Source organism: Uloborus diversus, chromosome 10, assembly GCF_026930045.1.
Source record: "Uloborus diversus isolate 005 chromosome 10, Udiv.v.3.1, whole genome shotgun sequence".
In the NCBI taxonomy this organism is placed as follows: Eukaryota; Metazoa; Arthropoda; class Arachnida; order Araneae; family Uloboridae; genus Uloborus; species Uloborus diversus.
Window position 1 is genome coordinate 27,119,181 of NC_072740.1, and position 22,433 is coordinate 27,141,613.

Below are 22,433 nucleotides of genomic sequence, written 5' to 3' on the forward strand. Positions count from 1 at the left end.
GTGGCACAATTTTAAGCATGTCATTATTCATGCTTCAAAGCAATCCATCCCTAGGGGCAACTTTAAACATCTAAAATCCTACTTCCAACATAAGGATCCTGAGCTAAGAACACTTATTCTCAAGAGGAATGCTTTACATAAGAAACTCACCCTGACAGGGGAAATGGAGGTAAAGATTGAGCTCAGTAGGCTCAATGCTAGCATTAAGCAGCTATATATTAAACTCAAGAGAGAAGCTTGGACTAACATGTGCAGTGGCATCGATGCCAAAACCCCAAACACAAAACTTTGGAAACTTGCTCAATCACTCAGCTATAATCAGCCACAAAATATGCCGTGCAACACTGTGCTGACTTCAGAGGGCAAGGCTGCTCCTGACGATAAAACTGCTGCTAACATTTTGGGAGAGTTCTATAAAAGAGTGGGCAATTTGGAGTTTAACCAAAATGATATTGGTATCAAGGCCAGTTCAAAAAGAATGATCCATAATTGTCGGACCTCTAGCACTGGTGACCCTATTTTTATCAACGAGTTTTCCTTGAAAGAACTTAATTTAGCCCTGGGGGCAATGGATCTTCGTAAATCTCCAGGCCCTGATGGCATTCATGGATTCATGATCGGCAATCTGGGACCTCATGGCATGCAGAAACTCCTAGATATCTTTAATTTTTCATGGAAAATAGGTCGTCTTCCACGAGAATGGAAGAGAGCTATTGTTATCCCCATTCTAAAACCAGGAAAAGACACTGGTATCTCCGGGAGCTACAGACCTATCGCGCTAACATCCTTTGTCTGTAAGCTTATGGAGAGGCTCATTCTTGCCAGACTAAACATTCACTTATACAACAATAACCTGATTCCGAGTGAGCAGTATGGGTACAGAAAAGGCCATGGAGTAATAGATCAGATTTTGTATGTCACCCAGAGAATACGGGACGCGCAGAACAAGAAACCTACTAACCACACTGTTGCCGCACTGTTGGATATGTCTAGTGCATTTGACAGGGTTTGGCGCCAGCTCTTGATCACCAAACTCCACAATCTTTTTAATATAAGAGGAAAAGCCCTTCCCTGGATCTCTGATTTCCTCTGGAACAGATCCATTAGAGTTAAATACAACAATCACCTGTCCGAACCTTTGGGCCTCGGGCAGGGTGTACCTCAGGGATCAGTGTTGAGTCCCGTCCTGTTTTCTCTGTACATTACTGGCATTGAAAAAGAATTAGCTAAACACTGTGAAATCGGAATTTTTGCTGATGATATCATTGTCTGGAGCTCCGGCTCGGATGTCGGAGAGAGTGAGCTCAGACTCAACAGTGTCATGGAAAAAGCCCATGCCTTTGCTGAAAGGCACAAATTAATCTTTAATGCTACAAAATCTTTGACAACTTTTTTCACTACTAATAGACATCTATATGGGTACCAACCTAAGATCTCCATAAACGGAACCCAGTTGAGTTACGTTAAAAATGCTAAGTATCTTGGATACACATTAGATCAAGAGATTACAAGTAATAAACATATTGAAGGCCAAGCAATTAAGACAAGGAAGAGGCTCAATATTCTCAAATTTATTTCTGGACGAAACTGGGGTGCGGAGGCCAGTACCCTCCGTACTACCTATATTTCTATCATTAGACCAGTACTGGAGTTCGGCTTCCCAGTTTACTCCTGTGCTTCAGAGACCAATCTCAATAAACTTGAAAGAGTACAGCTTAGCGCAGCTAGAATTATTGCCGGACTTAGACATAGTTGTCGAATGATATAGTGCTCTTTGAGAGCAACTTGCCTGCCCTTGCAAAAAGAAGACAGTGTGGCCTTACAAGGTATTTTAGCAAATTACATAGTTATAGAGAACAACACCGGACTTCAGCCTACCTTCTTGCATGGAATGATAATACTCGTTTGAAGAAACATAGCCCCTTCTCCTATGCAAGATCATTGAACTTACCTCCCTCCGATGTGGAAACACATTTCCTGGGTTACGCAGGAGCTGGATTGGAGCTTGAGGGAATTTATTTCCATGACGAGCTCCTGACTAGTGTGATCAAGAGTTCAGATCCACCGGACCTAGTTAAACAAATGGCCCTGGAAACTATACATAATATACCACATTTCTCCTTGAAAATCTATACAGATGGAAGCAGGGGAGAAGATGGCGTTTCGGGCAGTGGAGTATTCATTCCTACTCCCTCTGGGGCCTTGGAATTTAAAATCAGAAACCCGAATTTCTGTTCAGTATTTAGATCAGAACTGATTGCTATCAGGAAGGGTCTGCAATGTGCTGTTCAGCGGGAGGAGTGTTTCCAGGAAAGCTGGATTTTGACTGACAGTCGTGCCTCAATACAGCACCTCGCTAATTGGAGTAATGTGGGCGACAAGACCAGCCTGGACATTCTGAGTCTACTACATACTCTTTCATCAGGACATACAATTCACTTTCAATGGATCCCTTCCCACGTTGGAGTTGAGGGTAATGAAAGGGCTGACTTTTTGGCTAGATCTGCTGCTGCGGAGGGTGTGAGCCCTTGTGGAGATCTTACTTTCAGTGAGATCTCCACAATTTCAAAAATGGAGCTCAATCGCCAATTTAAAACACCTCCCAGACACGCCTGGTATTTTGCAAAATGTCCTGGTGAGTCCTTTAGACTCAAGGATAGACTCCTCCAGACAACATATTCGAGATTCCTGAGTGGCCACACAAAAGCTCTTAGATTCTCTGGGAATATCAAGATTTTTCCGGAGTGTCACTGGTGCTCTGCTGGAGAGGTTTCACCTGAGCACATTCTATCTTGTTTGGGTTTTACGAAGGACGAGGTCCTTAGTGACCCATTGCTGTTCTTGGATTTTTTGCAGATATTTGGATTCATGGGGGTTGTTTAGCATTGCTAAACATGCCCGAGATAAGTCAAAAAAAAAAAAAAAGTTTTACTCTTTCAAACTTTCCTTTGCATATACATGGGTGCCACCCCTCCCCCCGTAGGTGGACATCCCAGGCATATATTTCCTTTCGGAATTTTTAAGCTAATGCTAAACTTTTCCATTTGAATCAGAAAATTGTTATTTTTTTCCTTTTATAGAAAAAAAATAAATAAGTAATGCTTTTGTTATCAATTCAAGAAATATTTCTATGTTCAAAAATCATTGTAAAACTTAATTAATGTAGCAAAAACAAGCAATTTTTTATGTTCGTTATTTGTTGCTTATTTATTTATTTTCATTTTCTTAATCAGTTTTTATTCCTTCATTCATTTTGAATCAATTCAAACTATAATATAATTTTCGTTGTCTCAGAATCTTTTGATTAATTTAAAATTAATCGTATTAAAGAGAATAAGGTTAAAGAAAAAAGTCTGCTTTTAATTCTCCTAACACAGGGTCATTTTGTCTTTTTCTAATGTTTGAATCAAAATCGAGCGTTTCATTTATTGACAGCATGCATTTTCGAATCCGTGTGCGTACATCCTTCAGAACCCGTTTCAGCCACTCTTCCTGCTCCCGCTTGTGACTATTTTTTTTAATGAAACTCGAAAGCGAACAAGGAGCCAATCTTGCAACTCGGCGGCAACCCTATCTTTCTCCTGTAACCGGTTGCGCTTTCCGAGCGTAGCTGTTGTCGCAACTCTGAAAACTACGTTTTCATATAGGGACTCTAGTAGCTACCAGTTGAGCTCGGCGAACGCAAGCATTCCTTGCGTTCGACGAACCTCACCGGTCTACCGGTTACTAACCCCAGCGTTCTATGGTCAACCGGTTACCATTCTAAGCAGTTGATTGGAGCACGTGATCATTAGCTGTCACGTTGTTAACTAACCGGTAGCTACCGTAACGTAAGCATTGAGAGCGTTTCAAAATTCGCCGCCGGGAACATTTGCGCGCCGGGAATGCTGGGCACAATATGCTCGGCGCCCAAAGTTCCTGGCGCCCAAAATGCTCGGCGCCCAAAGTTCCCGGCGCCCAAAATGCTCGGCGCCCAATATGCGGCGCCCAATCTTCCTAAACCGTCGCTAGTGAGGGCATCAGTTTCAACATTTGCCACAGCTCAGAAAAATTTAAAATCTGGCACTACTCGCTTAGCACGATCCCCCCTCCCAAACCAATAGTTAAATGACTGAATTCGAAATTTGCCCCCCTTGTCTGACTATGTTGTATATATGCACCTTTGCGTAGTACTGCCACTATTTTTTTCTTCATTGAAAAAAAAAAGCAATGGGATTTGGACCGTATTAATTTTTTTTTCATTTATTTACAGTGAAATGTTTCTGCCAATTACTTTTTTTAAAAGCATATGTATGCAGTACATATATGTTACTGTAAAACACCAAAATTAAAGAATGTCGACTTTTACCCGTGATTCACCAGAAATATTAAGTATATCACTGATGTCTTTGGTATGCGCATGTTGACATGCACTGGCTAATTTTGACATTTACCAGATTTCAGACTTTCACAGTTTAACTCTTAATGGGAGTACAATGCATGTCATTGGTAAGAACTTATGCAGGGGCAATATAGCTAAAAATTTGATGCATTTTGTTATTGTAACATAATAAGCATGTAAATGCAATTTTAGCAAATAATTAAAAAATACTAGCCTAGAATTGAGATTTTATATTAGTAAGATAGGGAACGTTAAACAAATTTACTCACTTTCAACCAGTCACTTTTCTTTTTCATTTTCAACTAGTATAGTACTAATTAATAAAATAACAACAATGAAGAGAATTTAATTATAATTTCTCATCACCGGCGTAATTCAACTTGTACTGTTGTTCAGCCGGAAAAAAATTCCTTGGTTTCTTCAATACGACGAAGTAGTGTAATGACTATGCAGAATATTATTATGCCATCAAGTATTAAGTCATAATTAAAATAAGTACTGCATTTGTGGATTAAAATAAAGTAAAACTGAGGAAGTATCGCGTATTTTAAGTAAATAAAACCAATTATACTTCTATTTTAAAATGAAGGCAACTGCAAAAATGCTACCGTAAACAATAACGAGTCTTGCATTGAATTTGCCAATTTAGAATTGAAAATTTTTAACAATAATATTCCATTAATTCTAAAATAAACTTTGCATTCAAAACAGACGCTATTGATGTTTTTCTGCACTTGTGAGGGATTTCGCAGCGGTGCATTGCGATCGGTCGTGTTTTCACTTGAATCCCTGTGATAATTGTGTAAAGTAGCGCTACTTGCGGATAATATGGGAAACTACAGTTTCTTCAAAATGCATGGCGGAAGAAATGAAGCGTTCCGAGAGGCTTGCACGTTCCGCTCTTCCACTTTCCGAACACCAAAATTTAAAAAGCGTGTTGCAGGTTGCTGTTCCAGCGTTCTGCTGCGCCACTTTGAGAGTTTTTAAACAAATGAAAGCTACACACTGGCTTCCATAAATTATAATTAAAAACTTAAGAAATTAAGGAGTAGACAAAATGGCGGTAAGTGAAAATCCTTGATTTTTATTTCAAGTTAAATTGTTTACCTGAGTTGTGTCGCAAATCCGCCATTGCAGATAGTAAAGAGAAGGATTTCGCCGGTACACGCTTTTACAAAATTTCCTTTGTTATCATTATTATTACTAACTCTAGTATAATAATTCATTTTAATCAGTGCTACAAGCTTTGCTTATGCTTAATTTTTTAATATTCAGACATGGTTATTGTTCGAATATTTTTCTGAGGTTAAAAATATTATCATAGTTTACCATTTTGAGACAACAAAAAACACTGAATATATTAATTCCAGAGAACTATATCAAATCATTTTGGAATACGCTTTCAGAAGTTTATGTAAATATGTTTTGGTATTATGTATAATTTTATTTAATATTCAGTGGCTCCCAAAAGTGTTCGTACACCTGCGACTTTCAATGAAATAGGCCCCTATCCATTGGTTAGAATTAATATTTTGGAATACGCATTTAATTATAAGATCTATGATCAATTTTTAACTAAACTACATGAAAAACATTAAAACTTATTTTTTTTTAAATCAAAAAGTGCCGGAAATTTATCTCACAAAAGGGTCATTCCACGTCAAATCAACCACAAAAATGGGATTTTAACACCCACCGTCTCGGAATTTGATAAAACTTGGTATACTTCATCCCTTTATGGTTATAAGCAACCCCCTAATTTTTTTTCTTTCAATATCAATTCGTTTTGATTTTATAGCCTTTTGAAATTCGGCGACTTTGCATTTTTTATCATTTTTGAGACACTCAAACTGAGAAGATGTTGTTTATTAAAAAAATTGTTTCTTGGTAAGTAATGCTATAATCTTTCTGAAAATTTTTGCATAAAATGTAAAGACTTTGAACATGTTGATAAAAAATATCTTAATAGTTTTGGTTTACATAAGAAATTTTTAAAAAATTAGAAAAGTGAAAATTTTTAATTTTTTTTGTCAAAAAAAGGTGCTGACATAATTCTGAATTTCAACAAGAGGGTCAGCTTTAAAAATCATAATTTTTTTAAAAAATGATCATGAATATGTATTCTAACTTATCCAATAAAAAACATTAGAGGACTTTGAGGGATTCCGCCCCCCCCCCCCTCCCCATTCTGAAAAAAAAAAAAAGCAGGAAACATCATACAATCTCTTCCATATTCTTAAAAACTGAATTGTCAGCAATTACGACAAAAATTCAAATATACAGTGTGTTGAACATTGGACTCAAATGTAAAAAAAAAATCTAAGCTTTTTCATTTGAAATAACTTAAAATATGGGATAGTTCCACCCCAAATCTACCGTAAAAATGGGATTTTAACATGTACCACCTCAGATTTTGATGAAACTTGGTATACTTCCTTATTTTGTGGTAAAAAGCAACCCCTTAGTTTTTTTTCTTTCAATCTCAATGTATTTTGATATTATAGACTTATCAAATTTTTTGATTTTGCATTTTTTGTCATTTTTAAGACATTCCAACTGAACTGTTGTTTAATGGGAAAAAATTGTTTCTTAGCAACTAATAAACTTACCTTTTTGGAAATTTTCATAAAAAATGCTAAGATTTTGAATATTTTTATTAAAAATATTATAATAATCTTGGTTTATACTAAGAATTTTTAAAAAATTGGAAAAAGAAAAATTGATTTTTTTTTTTTTTTTTTGGTGAAAAAAGCCATTGTCAAATTTTTAACATCAGGGTCAGTTTTAAAAATCATGTTTAACAATGAAAAATGATCATGAGTATGAGTCCTAACTTCCCCTATGAAAAAAGTTATGGGTCTTTTAGGGATTCTGCCACCCCCCCCCCCCCCCCCCTCTTCAGAAAAAACGAAAGCATCAGAGAAAAGCTCTTCTATGTCTTTGAAAACAGAGTTCCCAACAATTATTTTTAAAAAATATATATATATAAAGTGTGTTTAATATTGAAGTCAGACATATAAATTTAATATTTAAGGTTTTTTTTAAATTTGAAATAGTTAAAAATTGTTAAAAGTATAGACATTCTGAAAATAAGATATCATGAAATTTAAAAGTTACAGACAATAATATCTGCATACAGATTACTGCATTAAAATATAGACATTCTGAAAATAAGATATCATGAAATTTAAAAGTTACAGACAATAATATCTGCATACAGATTACTGCATTTTAGTTAAGACAACGGAAAACAAAAATTAACTCTTAACACCAATTTATAATCATGCAGTTTCTAACACTTTCAGGATCTCCCCCCCCCTCCCACCTAAACCCTTATGTTTGAGAAAAATTGCTATAGTGGAACTGTATTTTGTAGTAAGTTACCACCCTAATTCTCCTGGCTTGCTAATTCTGTATTAGCTACCAGTTTGTTTGGCTCTCTTGGCTCCCTTAAGAGATTTTTCGCCTCCAGCTCATGTGATTACTATTCCGGGCTGATGAGTGCTAAAAAGCACGAAACTGCAGTCCTCAGATGGAATAACTGAGCTGGCGGTGTATTTTAAGTATAGTGGAACTGTTTTTCATTTTAGTGTTACTGCTGTACAGCAACAAATTCATCCTTTTCATTTCTTGAAAATAGTTAACACCCCTTAAAAGTTAATAGCTTGATTGCTTAGTAATAATATGTTTTAAATAAAGTAAATTACCTTCCCCCCTCCCTTCATAGCAAATGAGGAAATAAATTGCACCTCTCATATTCAATGGATTTTTGTATATTTTTTAATGAGAATAAGAAACTAAATTAGTATTTGCAAGGGAAAAAAACAATATTTGTCCGGGTCCCCCCCCCCCCAACATAACTTGCATCTTTTCCTCAACTGCTTTTGGGAGTGTACACTAGTGCAATGTAATTAAGTGCAATAAATAGAATAGAGAAAAGAAATTAATATAAAATGTGCTAATTCAAACTACAACGGAACCTCCATAACTCAACAAACCAAGGAAACATGAAAAAATTTCGAATTAAGTGGACGTCAACTTACTGGGGTTCTAAAATTTTAATTCCTAAAGAGTTTCTGTATGTACAACTTACTTACTGATGCTTAATATTCACATCATGAAAACTAATTCCAGTAAAGGAATTTTCTATTCTTTTCGTTTTCTTTCTTTGAAAAGTATATAGTAAAATCAATAATATATTTGAATATATTGTGAAGCATAAATACATAATTGTTGAAAAGAGATAAAAGCTTCTTGTTAGTCATGTCTGTTAAAGATAAAAAGTCCTGCTCACACTTATTTAGAATGCAGGTATAATGGTGCCTTCTTTCTCTACAGTTTGGTATATTTTATCCTATCCTTTTAGAATTGCACTAACAGCACAGAGTGGTTGCGTACTCCCCTGGATAAAAGATAGAATTATCTAAAAGAGATTTCCTAAAACTCTGAGAAAAAGTTAATATGAAAGAATGTTGGTAGCAAAAATTGAACTAGAATAGCAATTGGGTGTGGACTGATAGGGGGTTCTCGCAAATGTGTGTCAAGCTAGATAGATTTTCAGTCATTGAATTTGGCATTGGGCCAACCCTAAGAAAAATAAATGTCCTGTTACAGGGGTTATCAGTGTGTCCAGTTACTGAAGTTTCACTGTATTTAAACAGGAATATTTAGAGTAGAATGAATGCTAAAATTTATTCAGTAGGATGTAGTCAGTATCTTGCAAATAAATTTAATCATTTTGGAACTGTTTATATTTGGTAAATAGAATTAAAACTGAGAAATTTTTTTTCATTTTTACGTCCGACACCATGGAATTGCCCATCTCTTATTTACTAATATTTATTTACATTTACTTCTTAGAGTAACTACTAGTATCAAATTTGACTGCGTAATAATTGGAGAAATTTGGTTATTTTAAAAGATCCATGTCTGTAGGTCTTTGTAAAGATTCAAGCCGTGCTTGCACACCCTGTTGAGTATAGGGAAGAATCCTTTTAAAGAGTTCATTCTAGAAAAAAATCACTTTATCATGAAACCTCAATATAAAATTCTCCGAAATGCTTAGGGCGAAGTAAAATCAGCAAATAGGTCGACTTGAACAGCAACTAAAGGTTCTTGTAAAATCTTCAAGGCTTGTAAATGTGTGTCAAGCTAGAGAGTTTTCTGCCAATTTAAATTAGCATTTGACCAAAAAATAGGAAAAAGAAATGTCAACTTACAGTGGTAAATTTTAAGTACTATAAGCTTGAAACTATTAAATATTAGAAAGTGAAGAAGAATACTATATAAAGAGAGAATTTGATCAAAATTTCGAAGAATAGAAAAAGTAGTGTAATCGTATGGGGGGAAGGGTATTCTCATAACAAGCAGCAATTTTGCTGCTGATTTTTAGAAAAATAAAATTTCTCCTAATATGTTAAATATTTAAGATTAAATTAGATCTATCTTAATTACTTTGTTAGTGCGACATCCATGGACAAATTGTCCACGGATGTGATAAAAACAACCATATTCAATATTAAAGATCATGTGCTTTTGAAGTTTTGGCTTGAGAAAGTTGAAAAACAAATATTTTACATTTAATATTATCAATTCATTGAATTATTGTATTATCTTACCTGGTTATTTTGAATCTGTATGAGCCACAGATGTGATGAGTTGATCTTAACTTTTTATAAATCAAGGACAAAAACTTAAATGAAGTCACAGAAATCTCAAAGCAAGCATCTGTTTCAGTCCCACTGAACAAAATGGCTTCTTAAGAGTTGATTTTTCAACCAATATATATATATATACACAGTCAAACCGCTCTATAGCGAACCCGGGATATTATTTATCTCCCGGTTGTTGCGAACCTTTTAATTGGTCCGAACTGAAGCCCTGTCATTAATACAATTCGATATGCTTATAACGATCCAGAAACACGAAAAAATCGGCTATAACGATCCTAAAATGTCTGATTTTTCAAGTTCTTCTTTGCACATGCCCCAATGAAATTCATTAGCAATTGTTCTCTCAGCAAACTCCATCTTCTACAATTATCAACCCTTTTTCTAGGAAATCTCTAGTCCAAACCACATTCCTCATTTATTGTTCCTTGCAAGAGCAGCTGCTTCTTCAGGAGGGGGGGGGGGGGGCTAGCCGATTTTCAAGCTCCCTCAATTTTCTCAACTGGTTTTAGTCGGAGGACGAGATTATTGGTCACTCGTGCGTTTACTCTGATTTTTAGTTTAATTTCCACTGCGGATAATCGTGTGAACTAGGTAGAAATCATCATGGCCAGGCGAAATAAAGGCAAAGCATTTTCTGTTGAAGAAAATGTGCAATTAATTCGCAAATTAGAAAGTGGTGAAACCCAATCCTCACTTTGCAAAAAATTTTCGCTCTCAAAATCTACTGTAGCCACTATTTGGCAGAACCGTGATGCAATTGTTTCTGCCTATGAAACAAACATAAACGGCTGTAAAAAAAATGCGAAAAGCAGTAAGGGAAAATGTAGACGAAGCATTATTTAAGTGGTTCACTCTGCAGAGGAACAGAAATGTACCGATACGGGAGCCATTCTGCAGGCAAAGGCAAATGAATTTGCCGAACATTTTAATGAAAAAGGGTTTGTCTGTTCTAACGGGTGGTTGGATAGATTCAAGAAACGGCACAACATAACGAGTGGAAAAGTTGTGGGTGAAGCTGCAAGTGTGTGCTCTTCTGATGTGAAGGATTGGATGCAAAATGTGTGGCCGGACATCATTCGAGATTACGACGAAAAGGATATTTTTAACGCCGACGAAGCGGGCTTATTTTATAAGCTGACTCCAAATCAAACATTGAAGTTAAAAGGTGAAAATGTGTCGGAGGAAAACACTCCAACACACGGATAACCACTTATTTGTGCTAACATGACTGGCTCTGAAAAACGAAAGTTGATGGTTATTGGAAAATCGAATAAACCCAGGTGCTTTAAGAACGTGAAGAAACTCTCTCTAGTTTATAAATCAAACAAAAAATCTGGGGTCCATTTCTGCTGCAAAAGCAGCTGTAAATATTTTGAACAATTTTTTTGCGACTTAAAACATTGACAAACATATTGTGGACTCTTTTGCAGTAGTTGAGAAAAAAATTGATATGTATATAAAATCCAAAAGTTTTGAACCGAAAATAACGTCTTTCTTCCATGCTACTGATAAATTAAAAAAAGTAAAATTTTAATTTGCTTATTATTGAGTAAAATATAGTTACTAGTTATTTCTTAAACTTAATTTTATTACCCTAACTACTAATTAAGTCATTGTGCAATTATGATGATTATTATTGTAAAATATTACCGAATTTTGACTTTTTTTTGGAAAATCGGATGTATCGAACCCCCGGTTATAGCGATCTCTCAAGTCGGTCCGTTAAGGGTTCGTTATAGCGGGGTTTGACTGTATATATATATATATATATATTAGGGTGCATCATCCGCCCCATCAATTTTTTTTTCGTTTACAAATTATTTGTCCCTAAGCTACTTTTGTTCTACATACAAAATTAATAATTTGTGTGAAATTTTTCCCACTTTGAACAATATCTATGTGTGCCACCTGACAATTGAAAGTTATGAAAACTCAGAAAAATAACACATTAAGCATTTTTGCCAATTTATTGTATATTTCATAATATTACATTGAATTCTGAATCTAACTTCAAAATTAAAAATAAAAACCAGGAATATGCCAACAAAATCAGACGACAGTGTTGGTGAAAAATGAATTTCTGTTGGAAACTGGTTTTCCAAATCCCATACCAAATCTGTGTTTTGTATTAGAAAGATTAGCTGGTCTAATGGCTAATATACTTTCAGCAAGAGCACGTCGGTCTGCTTCAGGCACTTTATCATTCCATAGTGCTAGAGGTACAATTTCTTCTGTCAGATACCAAAGGTGATTTTTAAAAGCATTAATTGCACTTTCAGAAATTTCTGAATTAATAATACTATATTTTATAAGTAAATGAAAGAATTGCAAATCATTCCACGGTGCATCGAAGACAGAAGTGCACATCATCCACCATGAACTATATACCAAAGTGACAAAATTAACAAAATTTCTAAATTTTAAAACTTGTTGATGCATAGCTATTGTTCCAGTTGGTAGTTCTTGGATTTGGTGTTGAAATAAGCAAATTTTGATTGAATAAATTAATTTTGTCATCTGCTTTATATAAAGCTGCTGGACATTTAAAGTCTGCTGCAGTTATCTCATTTGGATCGTTTACTGAGAATAAAAAGCAAAGTTGAACAAATTCTAAGTAGTCACCTCTGCAAAACACAACATTTGATTTAGCTAATTTGATAACATTGTTTTTGCACTCGTCAATTCTTGCGGACTTACTGAATGAACTGTCATCAAATTTGGATAAATTTATAGGTATAGCAGCGTCGCTCTCTTCCACAAACTGCAGTAATGTATAATGTTTGCGAAATCTTTTAAACAAATATGTCTGGTGACTTCGATGCTTCAATTTTTAAATCGTCAAACACATGTGACAATATAATTTCTCCAAAGTGGTGACGGCTAGCTGACCACAGGAGAGCTTTACCCAAACGCTGTTGAATAGCTACACATGCTGCAATTATATGTCCTGTATTAGAAGCAGTTGTGACAAACGACATATTAACTATTGAGTCAGAACAGTTCCATGAATTTAGCAAATTAGTTGTTAAATTAGCAATGAAAACTCGGTTTTTTTTTGTCTGTTCCTATTGGATATACTGGTACACCAAGAAGATTAACTTCATATGAATTACCCACTATAACTGCAAGCCTTTCTTCTGCAATATTTTGATTTGTTAAAGTTGGTAAGAGTTAAGAATCCCAGTGCAAAGTTGCAAAATCAAAACCATTCCATTGCTCCTTACAAGCTTTGACTATGTCTCTGACACTTGATTGTCTTGCTCTGTCTGTTGTTGCATATGGTGCTGAAATTTTGGATGATTCACCACCAGCTTCTGCTATTAAAATTTTAGTGTATGAAGCTTGCTGTGCTGGTGTCATTTTAAACGTGTTGCTAATGATATAACATCAGGTCGTTTTATAGTATCATGCGGAATAAAAGCATATGAACCAGTTCGTGTTGTACGATGATGATATCTGGTATTATGAGCATTATAAATCTGTCTCATCACTTGTATCACTATTTTCATCTCTTTCAATTTCATCAATAATAGCTGAATTAAAACTTGTATTGAAGTTCCTTGTTTCCTTGGCTATTTTTTCACAAAATGCTGCTTTTGATATTTCACGCATTTCCTGACACTTAAGGTTTTGGTGTAATATTTTATCGCGCGAGTCAAAGGCTGTTAGATGATCACTTTTCATAGATTGAAGAAAAGCTTAATCTTCAAATTTTTTATAAGGTATTCTACATTTTTAGGTCTAATGAAAATGTTTTAGCTAATTCTTCTTCCATTTTCTTTACTTTATTAATGGAATTTGCTGTATTTCTTCTTTGAAGAGGAATTGCTTTTAATTTTGTGTTGTTTTCATGAAGTTTTAGTATTTTCTCACAGGATTTACGTTTAGTAGTCATTGGAATGTTTGCTTTTGTATAGAAATCAGATATTTTTGACAAGACAAGTTTTGAAGACTCCCATTTGGTAAGATTCTGATCGGCACCTTTCTCAGATACGTCAAGCAGCGAAGCACTTGCAAGCTAGTGGGTAAACGTGAGCCCTTAAATTCAGAGTCCTCTTGAGTTGTTCCAAGTCCAAATACCATTGAAGATTGTATGGTTTTAACTTTTACCTTTTGTACATATGAACAAAGCTTTGTTTGGGGAGAAAATGTCACTGATTCAACAACAGCTGATTTACTCACATTTATTGAAAGATTCCAAAATATGTTACTTTCAAAAATTCATGGATCTTATGAATTAAAACAGAATAGATCAACTTATTTAAGTGGTTTACAACACATATGCATAGAATAACAAGAAGAAAATGTAAAGAACTATCATTAGCAGTTGTATGATAGAAGAAAATGGTAGAAAGTTGAAAACAAATAGTGAACCTAAACTTACAGTTACAAAAGATGTTATAGAAAGTTACTGAAAAAATGGTAACAGTTGAGAAGTTAACACAAGTACAATGTAAATTAAGTAATTTAAAAATTATTTCCCATTATTACACTTTGAGTCACTTTTGATGTTATAATTGTTCATTTACCTTAAAAAAGAAATTTCTTGCTTGAGGTGGGATACCTAAATCAATTTTGATTTTCATAAAAATTCACATTAATACTATCTAGTGGTATGAGAACATTATTAATTAGGGACAAAACAATTTTAGACTAGTTGGGCAAATGATGCACCCTAATATATATATATATATGTGTGTGTGTGTGTGTGTGTATAATGTAGTTTGGTGCTGCAACCTGGAAAAATTTATTATCACTTTCTTTTCTGTCCACAGATGTGACTATTTCTCTGGTTACAAGCATTAAACTTGCAATTAAATAAATATAAAATTAAGTTTTAACTTGAAATTTGAGAAGTTTACTAAATGTGTACTTTATCAAAAAAAAAAAAAAAAGCTTCAATAGCTAATTTCTTGATTTGTGCATGAAAAATATAACATATAGAAACAAAAAAAGATAAGTGGTTACAGTTCACGGATGTAATAAATCACATTCTGCAGCCAAAATTTAAACAATAATTAAAATATTTTTTTCTGATTTAGCAATTCAATCCATTCAATCAGTTGTATTATAAAGTGTTTTATTCACTTGAATTATTATCTAAACTTTTATTTTTTTTTCTTTGATAAAACCACAGAAAAACACAAATTCCTGATTTTTCACCGAGACTGACCTGTGGGGGGGGGGGGGGGGTGAAGCTTCCTTATACATAATACTTCTGAAAATTTTATTAGAGTCCACTATCACCCCTAGTTACACATTAAATATAATTATTTTGTATTCTTTTTAATGATACTTACTTTAAAAAAGAACATTGGCAGTTAACAACAAAATGTTATTAGGTATAAATAAAGAATTTTCAGTTTTCATGTAATTTTTCAATCAACTGCAGTACATACTATTAATGAGTAGAAGCAAGGTGCTTCTAATATTCCTAAAATATGGTGGCTCAGTAAGATTTTTTTTTTTTTTTTTTTTTTTTTTTTTTTGGTTTATTTAATTATATTTAGGTGAGAAATGAGACTTAAAACCTGTTGTTCGTAAGAGAAAACCAAGGGTTTAAATCCCAAAAAACCTTGCACTGGTGTTCATACTTTCAAAAGTTCAATTTCTTGTTTAGATATTGTCAAATGAGGGTTGTATGTGAAATAAAAGTTATTTTCATGAGATTTAAAGGTGTTAACCTTTTTCATCTGAGGGTATTAAAAATCTCATCTGAGTGATAAGATGTTGGGCCCACTTTTTGAGAGGAGTATAAATGTTAACTTGCTTCACTTTGTTCCTTTCTGATAGTGGTGCAAGGTAAGATTCAACATTATCCTGTATCAAGTCCGTCCTGGCATAAAAAATAAAAAGTCTTGGCATTTGATGCAGTTAGAATTTAAAATCAATTGTTAAAAAATTGTTTGATATTTTCTAGTTCAACCTAATTTAAATGTGACTATATTAAATTGTAAGTGCAAAGCAATATATGCTATAAATGAGTTGTCTCATTTGTATGGTGTAGTTTGAAAAGTTTGTTTTAGAATAGACAGGTTAGATAGTAACTTCATAAAACTTCGAATTCTTTAATTGTATTCTAATTTTATTTTCTGTTGTAGAATTTGCCATTGAATCCAAAACCCTTCTTAAACACTCTCACCGGACAGCCAGTGATTGTCAAGTTAAAATGGGGTGTTGAGTATAAAGGTGTACTTGTATCCGTTGATGGCTACATGAACCTTCAAGTAAGTTCTGTTATTGGTTGTGTATCTGTGTATCAAGTTTAATTGTTTTTGATATGTGCATTTTCACTTTCTCGTAACTAGAGGTGGAACAAAGCTTTCGCAAGACCAAATCATTAGCTCTGATTTGGCTTCCTTGATTGATGTTTGTGTTTTCCAAGGTGAGGTGCATGTCTCACTCAGAGGAATATTTTTTTCAAGGGATAATCCCAGAATGAGTTAATTATTTTCACTTTGAATGATCTTCTGTTACTGCATTACAAGTGTTTTCTTTCTCTTCAGTCTCACATGCTGTTTGACAGCTTGTTCAAACAAAGTTAACTGTACTTTAAAGGCTTCAAGTTAAAATGCAGAGGTGCATTGGCATATTATAGAGGGAGAGGGGTTGGACTTGACAAAAATAACAATTATTTAAAAGGCGCTTCAAAGGGACCCTCTCCCGAGTTCCAAACAGGGCTAGGAGTTGTCCTAATGCAGTATAACTTCTATTTCATGATTTCCTCACTTTAATGATACTTTTCACTGGTCTAGATTTAACTACATTGAATGTATATGCTATTTAATTTAACAATATCCTTGATTAAACAATAATTGCTTCCAGTCCCTTGAAAATCATTATATCGGAGTTCTGCATTCCTAAAATTTTTAAATTCCTTAATTTCACATTTTTGTCTTGAATTTGTGCTTTTTGTTAAGAAAATTTCAAAACTTCTGACCTTTCCACCCTGGTTTTTACTATTGTATCATTGAATACACTCATGTAGAGCTCCCGCACAACCCCTACTTGTTCTATCTTTTCTCCGATCAGCGCCAGCGATGGATTTGGTTGGAAGCAAAAGTATATGTATATTATTATTGGTCGAAAGACCACAGGTATGATGAAAATGAAGTAGATTAGTCATTTTTTCTACGTGTAAGAAGTGTATGTATTACTATTTTCAATTACTTGCTAAAAAATCTTCCCATTTCAAATTCATTTTTGAAAGATGTAGAATCCTAGTGTCCTTAAAGTAGGAAAAAATTGAATACAAAATTCATGCTGTGTCTTGTGTATTGTTTACCTCAAATATCAAAAATTGGTAACATGAGTGATGGAGTAGAAGAATGGCTGATCTACATGTATGATGAGGACATGACTATAGCTGACAAGTATAATGATATTTTTAATATATGCCAGTACTGGGATGAAATTTGAAAAAAAGAAAGATGGTACTGGAATTTCAAAGTATGCAAATCTCTCAAGGGTTGCTCAAGCTTGCCTCACTATAACGCCTGCAAATGATCAGCCTGAAAAAGGTTTTTCAGTGACTAACAGTATTAATCAAAAAGAAGGATGATATCAATGTAGAACAGGAGAAAACAAAACTGCAAAGAAGTTGAAACTCTCAAAAAGGCTTTAAATGATAAATGATAGGTTTGAAATTTAGATTGTTCAGATAATGTTATCTACTATTAACTCTACAATGCAGATGGTCAATGAAAAGCTTACTGTTGCAAAAAGCATTGTAGATGTGAGCGATATACTTTTTTTTAAAAATTAGTATTCGTATAAAGTGTATAGTCTTTTGTTGGATAAAGAAAATAAATGTGGATTCGTAGAAAGTTTTATTGTGTTCGAAAATCATTTTTATCCTCTATTTTTTGCCAAAAGAGATGCATTTATTAAAATTTCCCTTTACTTTAAAAGAAACTCCATTCAGACACTGAACTACTTACTCTAAATGTTCAGATTTAGATGCAGTGTGAGTAATCATTATTTCTTCTAATAGTATTCATTGTAAATGAAAATTTTAAAATTTTTCATCATAAATGTCATGTCTGATTTTAAAATTCCCATAAGATTTTTTTTTTAAAGGTGTACTTGTCTAAATAAACAGGAGATGACAAAATTGCAAAAAAAATTTGTTATAACCCTAATCTGCATACTTAGCATCTCTTTCAAAACAAATTAAAACTGCTAAATTGTGAGCAATACTGAGAACACATGTTTATAACAATATTAAATTAGAATAATACTGGCTGTCAAAAACAGTAAATAGTATTTTTATTGTAATTAATAGCTGGCATGTGAATAAAACATAAGGCTATAAAGTCCATATCCCATGTCCTAAAAAATTTCCTAAATTTTTTTTAATTTCCAATCTTACCCCTGTCCAAACTAACTTGTACTAAATTTCAGTTACAGGTTGTTGTGTATGCTTACAAAGAAGCTTTCAAATTGATTGTCTGCAGTTACATTACATTCATCAAATTTCGAGACTGAGTATTGTGGGATCTCTAAGATGGAGGGGGGGGGGGGCAGGCACAGGCAATTTCAAAATTCTTTTGTGGTTACTTTGTTTTTAACATATAGATTAAAGAATTGTAATTAATACAATAATTACATGGGTAAAAAGACTCAAACATCATTTACTTGCATAGTAACATACCAAATCTCATTATTTTAAAGTGATGAGATTAGCCTAAAAATTTTCTTTAAAATACATGAAACAGTATGCTAAGCGCTTAAAAATCAAGAAATTTATTGGGAGTAAAATTTAAGGTTTTTTTTTTAAATTGGATTAAGGCAGACAGGCCCACCCACATGGATTCTTAAGTGGTATTAAAATCTTGATGGTAAAAAAGGGATGATGAGCTGTTAGCACGAGAATGTCCTTTTTTATTCTCAAATCCCCTTGAAACAAAATGGATTCATTTGTTCCACTGTCCTCGAGATTAACGGAACTTTAAGGAAAGATAATTTTAGATAGAAGAAAAAAAGGTCACTTATTTACAGAATTCAAAAAGTAAGCTTGGAAGGAGAAAATAGAAAAATTCAGGGGTTTAAGGGCCTTTATTTTAATTTCTTAAAAAGCAGAAGTTTGTAAGGAGCTTACAAACCCTGATGTGATCAAATACTGGGGGAACTGGTTTAAACAAGATGTTACTACCCATTTATACTTCCCAGAATCCCTTATGAACAAGGTCAGCGTGTAAAATTTTAATAAGAAATCTAATGTTAAGCTGTAACAGAAGATATTCCAGCTTTGCCCCTGCTGTTACTCATCATCAATGTCCCCTCTGCTATGGCTATTTCTGAAACTGAGTACGAACCCTGTATACAGATCACCCAGTGCTTTTCGCAAAGACATGGGGTGTGTTCGAAACCGACTGACCTGTTCCTCTGTTCAAACATGCCCATTACGGTTACTGATTGTAACTGCCACTAGAGAACGAACCAAGAGCGTGTGCTAGTTTTTTATGTTAACAGCAACAGCTATTAAGCGTATTTTCTATATTGCTAATTAGTAGTGCTATTGCTATTTTGTAGTATATTTAATACTGATAATATTCCGATATATCTAATATTTTGTGTATTCCTGTTATTTTCAAATATTTTGAATCCAATTTTTAATTTTTTTTTTGATTGAATAGTGTGTGAAAAAAAAATACTAATTGATTAAAAATTTGACAGCAAAGTAGATTAAATGTTACTGAAACTAATTTTCTTGTAAGAACCGCTCGTGTTATTACTCCTGAAAATTTTGCTTTTGACTCCTGAAAACTCCTGAAATTCATTTTGTCTGGAAGAGTATGAACCTTGTATCAATGAAAATCTCACAGTTCCTTGTGGCTGAAAATAAATGAGGGAGCTCACTGGTATCGCGGGAAATAGTCATGCTAATTTTGCTATTTGTCAATGACATTTTGTATTTAGGTAACTAAAGTGAAAATTTATTGTGTGATGTTAATTCCTTATTCTACTGAAACACAATATAAAAAATGAAATGCACTTAAACAATTTGGTATTTGATGCAGTTATAGAAGAAATAATAAAGAAATAAATGAATATTTTTAAGTAAACAAAAGCAACATGCCATGGAGTTGAGGATTCACGAGCAGTGCTGCAAATCAAAAAGGTAATGAAATAAAAGTTAAATTGTGTCAAAGGAAAGTCTTTTTGAAGAATGATCCACACGTGAATGGATACATTCACTGTGCAGATATATTTGCTGCAGATATGTATTGTCCAATGATCCCCATTTAACATTTATTATCTTCAAAGTTAGCAGATAAAATTAATGAAAAATGTTCACTTCTTGCTTTTGTGGATTAATGATCGAAAACAAAAGGCATTGCCTTATTAAACATTTTGTCTCTCCTCTGTATATTGTTTTTTATACTTGCAGATAGTTTTAGGTTGAGTGGGCAGATACTTTATACTTTTATTACTATGATGCCAATTACTGTTAGTGAATACCAAATAACCATTGAATTCAAACAATCACATTAATTTTGGTGTAAAAATGAGAGCTTGAGGAAAATTCAGAAGAAAAATATTTTTAATTGGCTTTTTAAATTAATGCAAATGCAAGAATTCCAGTTCAACAGAAAAGAAATAAATTAATATTAAACATGTTTCAAACACATTTACATCACTTGTTAGCAAGCCACCAATACAAAATTTTATCTACAATGTCTTTCAAAAAATCAGGCAAGAGCCTTTGTTTTATGTGCTTCAAGCTAACACTAATAATAGCAACACAAACTGGATGACACATCAGAAAAAAATAGCAGAAGAGAGAAGATAAGAATGAATACTTAAGTGTGATACATTTCTTACCATTCATTCCAAGTGTAAAAGGAATATCAACAAATTGCATGTGTAAAACAAATACTGTTGTGCCAAATACAACTTCCCTGAAGATAGTCAAGTGGTTAAGAAAGAAAAGTTTAAACTTCAACCCAAATCCTAAACATACAAAATGCATTTCTTACCTTCAAATAGATCTCTCACTCAAATTATTGTGTGTATGAGGCAGTGAGAAGCAAAGGGATGTGAGTGCCTTAAAACTTTGGAGATAACCAGTGCAAATGGCAGCTGAAGCTCTTCTCTGTCTTGGGGCAGAAGATAGTCTCTGGTGGATGCAGCAGTGCAGCATGATTTCCAAAAAAAATCCAATGAAAGCCTATCTAGGACCTTATCTTTAAATGTGTTTTACTCAAAACGTGAAAATGTCTGCTTAAATCCATTTGCTTCTCTCTGCCTGTATGTTTAATTCAGTTCAAGATTATTGGTTTTAGTGAATTTTTGTGTACTCCCCCTCATTGATTTTTTCAGTGTTTTAAAAACTATCAGAATATATGTTTTAGTACAATTAGCTGTGTTCTCTTTTGTTACACTGCTTATTCATTTAGGGTATTCCTCCCCCCCCCCTCTCCTGAATTTTGTTGCAACCTTGTATAGATCCCTTAGATATTTTTAACCTTTATGAAAATATTACTGATACTATATGTATATGCATTATCTTCTAGCTTGCAAACACAGAAGAATATAATAATGGGCAATACCAAGGCAATCTCGGTGAAGTTCTGATTAGGTGTAATAATGTTCTATATCTGCGGGGTGTTGAAGATGAAGAAGAGGATGGAGAAATTTGAAGAGTTATATTTAATACATTTATGTTCCTCGTTTTGTGTTCTGTGTTATATCACCACATTTGTAATATCATGAAATATGTATGGATATCATTTCATAAATAAATACTTTTATAACACTTCTGAACTTTACATTCCGCTGTGCTTGACTGCCAACTTTTACTCATTAAGTGTAGAATTTTTGTCTTTTTGCTATCATTGTGACTTTAATGCACTAACCCAGACTTTTTTTGTGCATTTTAAAATCCTGTTGCATCCACTTCTGTAACATTCTCTTGTTTTCGTTCCAGTCTACTGCTTAGATATTAAGTATGTTTACTATTATTTTCAGTGCTTTTTATATTTTATCTTCTGTTCAAGGTTTGCAAGCTTATTGTTATTAAAATTCGAAAATATCTGTTTAGTCGCATACAAGTTAATTCAAGCTGACATTGTTTGCAGGGATAAAAGCTGTTCTGTATTTCCTTAAAATATATTCGTTATTTTTGGTACAGTACGACAGGAACTGTTTTTCAAATTTACAATGCAGTACAGTCTGTTATTCGACAGAAATAGACCAGCGGAAAGGTGATAAGATTAATTGGTGAAAAATATAGTAAGAACTAATAAAGAAAACAAGTTGTTACAACTTTAACAAATGTTTTCATGCTTTTTTTTTTTCTTAATCCCTATTTTATTTCAAAGCCTGTTTATTTCTATTACTGATATTTAAAATTCCAATGAATTGCTAAAGTAAAC

General features: G+C 33.5%; 1 protein-coding gene across 1 annotated transcript; it reads left to right on the forward strand.

Moving 5' to 3' along the window:
- The first annotated feature begins 5,270 nt into the window (after positions 1-5,270).
- On the forward strand, positions 5,271-21,827 carry LOC129231396 (small nuclear ribonucleoprotein F-like). The gene is made up of 3 exons (XM_054865699.1): positions 5,271-5,444; positions 16,155-16,280; positions 21,573-21,827. Exons 1-3 carry the CDS (start codon positions 5,439-5,441, stop codon positions 21,696-21,698), a joined length of 258 nt encoding a protein of 85 aa, XP_054721674.1. The 5' UTR covers positions 5,271-5,438; the 3' UTR covers positions 21,699-21,827.
- The last annotated feature ends 606 nt before the right edge of the window (positions 21,828-22,433 follow it).